The 4,536-nt window shown below is 46.0% G+C and overlaps 1 protein-coding gene across 1 annotated transcript in view; it reads right to left on the bottom strand.

Annotated features, from left to right (window-relative positions):
• Positions 1-751: 751 nt before the first annotated feature.
• PAQR3 (progestin and adipoQ receptor family member III) overlaps positions 752-4,536 on the bottom strand; it is a gene marked incomplete at both ends in the record, with an annotated part of 4,183 nt that continues 398 nt past the window's right edge. The window contains 4 exon segments of the mRNA XM_010014162.1: positions 752-890; positions 1,211-1,301; positions 2,587-2,784; positions 3,484-3,714. Coding sequence (XP_010012464.1) covers positions 752-890; positions 1,211-1,301; positions 2,587-2,784; positions 3,484-3,714 — 659 coding nt within the window.

Here is a 4,536-nt window from a genome sequence, read left to right as displayed (position 1 = left end):
GCCACGCTGCTGGTTTTTTCAAATGTCACCATAACACAACAGCAACCAGGTAACAGTCCAGAAGTCAGAAAAGGAACTGCCTCAGTGCTTCACCTCATAGCTCAGCTCAGCAGGTAAGGTGCAGACCTTCAAAGTCAGAATTTTCATCTGAAATACAGTGGGAAACCAAGTTCAGTCACTAATTATCTATATAGAATCACAGAATGGTTTGGGTTGGAAAGGACCTTAAGATCAACCCAGCTCCAACCCCCTGCCATGGGCAGGGATGCCTCACCCTAGACCATGTTGCCCAAGGCTCTGTCCAACCTGGCCTTGAACGCTGCCAGGGATGGAGCATTTACCACTGATCAACTCTTACCCAATTAACAAAAAATCCAGCTCAATGCCTAGTTGGCTGAAAACCTGACAAAACCTGAGTATAAGGCTACTTGGGAACAAAGGCTAATGACAGCTTGAGGCTATTAAATTGTGGAACAGAGCTGAAAGGGATCTGGCAGAGCCATGTTCAGCCTGCTCTAGGACTCTGCTCAAGGGCACTGCAGCCTCATGCAACACAGCAGTAAAGATGAGCAGAGTGCCTGGCCTCAAGATCACCACTTTTTTCTTTACCACAAGTGCTACAGCAGGCATGATTTTCTTTGGGGAAGCTAATGAGTGAGGTTGACTGAAACTGGGGACAGGATTACTTAACCCTACGCTTGTTAGAAGACCCTATTCCCCAGAGTATGAGATATGCTGTACCTTCACTCACAAGCCTGGGCTATAGTCAGGACAGGGCTGGCTGTGTCGGTATTGCATGATGTACACTGTGGACTGATGCCACCAGTACAGCATCACCACTGCAAGGATATGCCACAGTTGGTGACTCGAGCCGAGGTAGTTCAGCTGGCCTGTGGTCAAGAGAAAGGGCAAGTGGTCAAGTCATTCCATTTGGCAATAACTCATGCAATGCAACTAGCAATCAGTCTCCTCCAGAGCTCAACTACACAGGCCACTTGCAGGGAGGCAGCACAAGTTCTCTAACGAACTTGATCCCAAGTTGTCGGCCACCTCTGGATGCAAATACACGCAGTGTTCTACTCTATGGAACACTTAATGGGGAAGGTCAACCTGTTCTCTCACAGGAAGGTGAGGACTCACAGCAAGGACTGTGACACTGCAGGAAGCTAAACTGCAGGAAAAAAACAACATCCAGAAGAGAATTTCCTACCTGGGAAGTATCTTTCTGGAACTTTGGAAATATAGAAGAGAAAAGCTACAGCAGCGATGAAGTACATGACAACTATACGCGGAGCAAACTCCTGCAAAAGAAAAGGAAGCTCTCCTATTCTGGTAGAAAGTAAAAATAGCAAAAAATAAAGTCCTTACAAATAAAAAAGGCATGACAAAACTGAATCTTACTTTACTGCCTATGTTATCTACAGACAAAATCCAAGATGGAAGCAAATGCCCAAGTTTCAGAAAATCTGAATGGGAAGAAACTTGTTTTATTATGACCTCTCTGCTTCAGTACACAAGCTACTCGGTATTTTTGTACAGCCTGCAGATGACATGACATCTCTCAGGCAAAGGACATCTTCCAGTACACTGAGCTAACACAGGATAAGTGAGACTTCAGTGCAAGATCTCATTTACCAGTTGGGATTCTGCTATACGAGGAGACACTAAATGGGGGAAGGCGTGGGAGACAACTACAGTTTCTATGATTTTGCAAAAGCCAGTGTCAAGTGCTCCGTCTAAAGACTGCATCCATTCATAAATGTTGTTCTTCCACGTTCAAGAGCAGCTCTGGACTGGGCTAAGCCATCACCCCAGGTGACAGCCCTCCAGCAGAACAGAGAATCATAGAATCAACTAGGTTGGAAAAATCCTTTAAGATCATCTAGTCAAACCTTCACCCCAGGACTGCCATGCACAGTCACTACTCACTCTTAAAAAATAAATGTCTTTTTTTCAGGACAGGTAGGTCCCTGGGGAACTGCAATATGATTTTGGGGGTTTTCATGTCAGGACATACGTTACTGTCTCCAGCTACACTGTGCTGGTTGTTCCCCAGAGCATAATTCTAAGTGGTAATAAAACAAGAACGGGAAAACAGTTCAGTTACTTCATGGTGATGTGAAATGCCAGTTGTGTAAGAGACAGAAGGCTGAGTAGGCAAATACTGATTTTTGCTGCCAACCTAGGGGACAGAAGAGGAAGCCAATGGTCATTCCATCAGTGTATCCCAGTTCCTCTGTCTCCTCTGGAGCTGTGGCGGCTCCGCAGTCTATTCAGCTCTTGGCTCCTGCCCCTCTCCCTGGGGTGAGCCAGGGTGGAATGTTCCCACAGGGTCTGCTCAGTTCCTCAGGCATATATGCCCAGTCACCCTTACATCCAGTTTTCCTTCTCATGATGCACTTTCACATCAGATCTATTCTACTCAACCTGTTTACTGCTTCTCAATAAATTTCTAAGTGATTGCATTTAGATTGGATGGCCTGAAAGAAGTCTGTGCTGCTTCCCCCTCATTTTCCAAAGGGTAAGAGGACTGAAGGAAAAGCAAAAGGTAAAAGGGAACCTTATTTCTTTCTTTTTCTCTTTTACCTGTACAATAGATGCACCAATGCCACCATTGAGCCAAACCCAGTGGATGGTGGGAATGATTCCGTATCCAGACACGGAGCAGAAGATGATGGAGCGAAGTCTGCGCCACTGTTGCGTGAGGTAACTGGGATGAATCTGAGCAAAAAATACTGCCAAGATCATTGCCAGCACAGTGATTAAATATACTTGACGCCAGTACTGAGGAAAAAAGAAACAAAAGCAAGTTTGTGAGTTTTCTTATCAGGTATAAAAGTAAACTACAGGTAGAAAGCTCACAGTATGAAATATAATGATATATCAAACCTCCTGTCACTGCTGCGAGCACCAAGAGGGGGGTTTGAATGAATGGACTTGTGGTTATTGATTGACAGCGAGCAGAAGGGATTCTGTGCCCCAGGTACACACGTCAGAACATGGGGTGCCTTCACCAAAACATTTTAAATCCACCTGACCCTCGGCAGGCTTATTCAGCTGTAGGCATGGAAGTAGTCTAACCCTTCAAAGGGGAACCCGTTTAACTTGTCCTCTATTAGATCAAGAGAAAATGAGCTCGTTTCTGCCTCATGTAAGCTACCTAATGGGAAATTATGTCTGAATTACTTGTGATGGGGACACATCCCATCATCAGCCTCAGGCCTGTGACAAAGACAGGACCTGGGACATGTACCCTGCCTTCATATGAATTCAAGTATTTTCTTGAGGCTTATGCAAGTGAGAGCTTGAAAGGAAACTTCAATTTGCCCATCACTTCAGCAAGTGGAGTTCTGTCTGAAGGAATTTGCTTCAGTTTCCGTCACTGCCTCCTGTCTACTGTTTACCCTGCAAGGAACTCACTTTCTACAGTGTGGAGGCTATGCCACTGAGACCACAGGAACTAAACAAGCACTTTAAACTTACGTTATTACAGTAAAACGCATAAAAGACGCCTGACACATAGCAGCCCAGGATCCCGATGGAAATTCCTGCATAATCTAATGCCATCCATCGCCGGCTGGTCTTCTCCGAGCGGTGACAACAGAAAAGATGATATCCTACTGAGCAAAGCATGCACACCTAGGCAAAGGTTCAAAAAAGGATGCATTAAAGTCTCAAATATTAAGAAGGACTACAAGAAGCTTAAGGTCTGAACTTTAAAGCATGCTACTGACCCCCTATATGTTTTGCAGTGCAACTTGGTGTAGGCAATTATGATTCCTGTCAGTAATCACAGAATCATAGAACAGTTTGGGTTGGAAAGAACCTTAAGATCATCCAGTTCCACCTCCCTGCCATAGGCAGGGACACCTTCCACTAGAGCAGGTTGGCCTCACACTAGACCATGTTGCCCAAGGCTCTGTCCAACCTGGCCTTGAACACCGCCAGGAATAGAGCATTCACAAATTCTTTGGGCAACCTGTGCCAGTGCCTCCCCACCTTCACTGTAAAGAACTTCTTCTTTCTATCTAATCCAAACTTCCCCTGTTTCAGTTTGAACCCATCGTCCCTTGTCCTATCACTACAGTCCCTAATGAAGAGTCCCTCTCAGGCATCCTTGTAGGCCCCCTTCAGATATTGGAAGGCTGCTCTGAGGTCTCTACGCAGCTTCTCTTCTCCAGGCTGAACAGCCCCAACTTTCTCAGCCTGTCTTCATACGGGAGGTGCTCCAGTCCTCTTATCGTCCTCGTGACCTCCTCTGGACTTACTCCAACAGCTCCATATCTTTTTTATGTTGAGGACACCAGAACTGTACACAATACTCCAAGTGGGGTCTCATGAGAGCAGAGTAGAAGGGCAGGATCACCTCCTTTGACCTGCTGGTCATGCTCCTTTTGATGCAGCCCAGCACACAGGTGGTTTCTGGGCTGTGAGTACACACTGAACCTGCTCATGTTCAGTTTCTCATTGACCGCCACCCCCAAGTCCTTCTCTGCAGGGCTGCTCTGAATCACTTCTACACCCAACCCGTAGTTG

Source organism: Nestor notabilis, unplaced genomic scaffold (assembly GCF_000696875.1).
Source record: "Nestor notabilis isolate BGI_N333 unplaced genomic scaffold, ASM69687v1 scaffold3965, whole genome shotgun sequence".
NCBI lineage: Eukaryota > Metazoa > Chordata > Aves > Psittaciformes > Psittacidae > Nestor > Nestor notabilis.
This window is presented reverse-complemented; position numbering and strand designations above follow the sequence as displayed.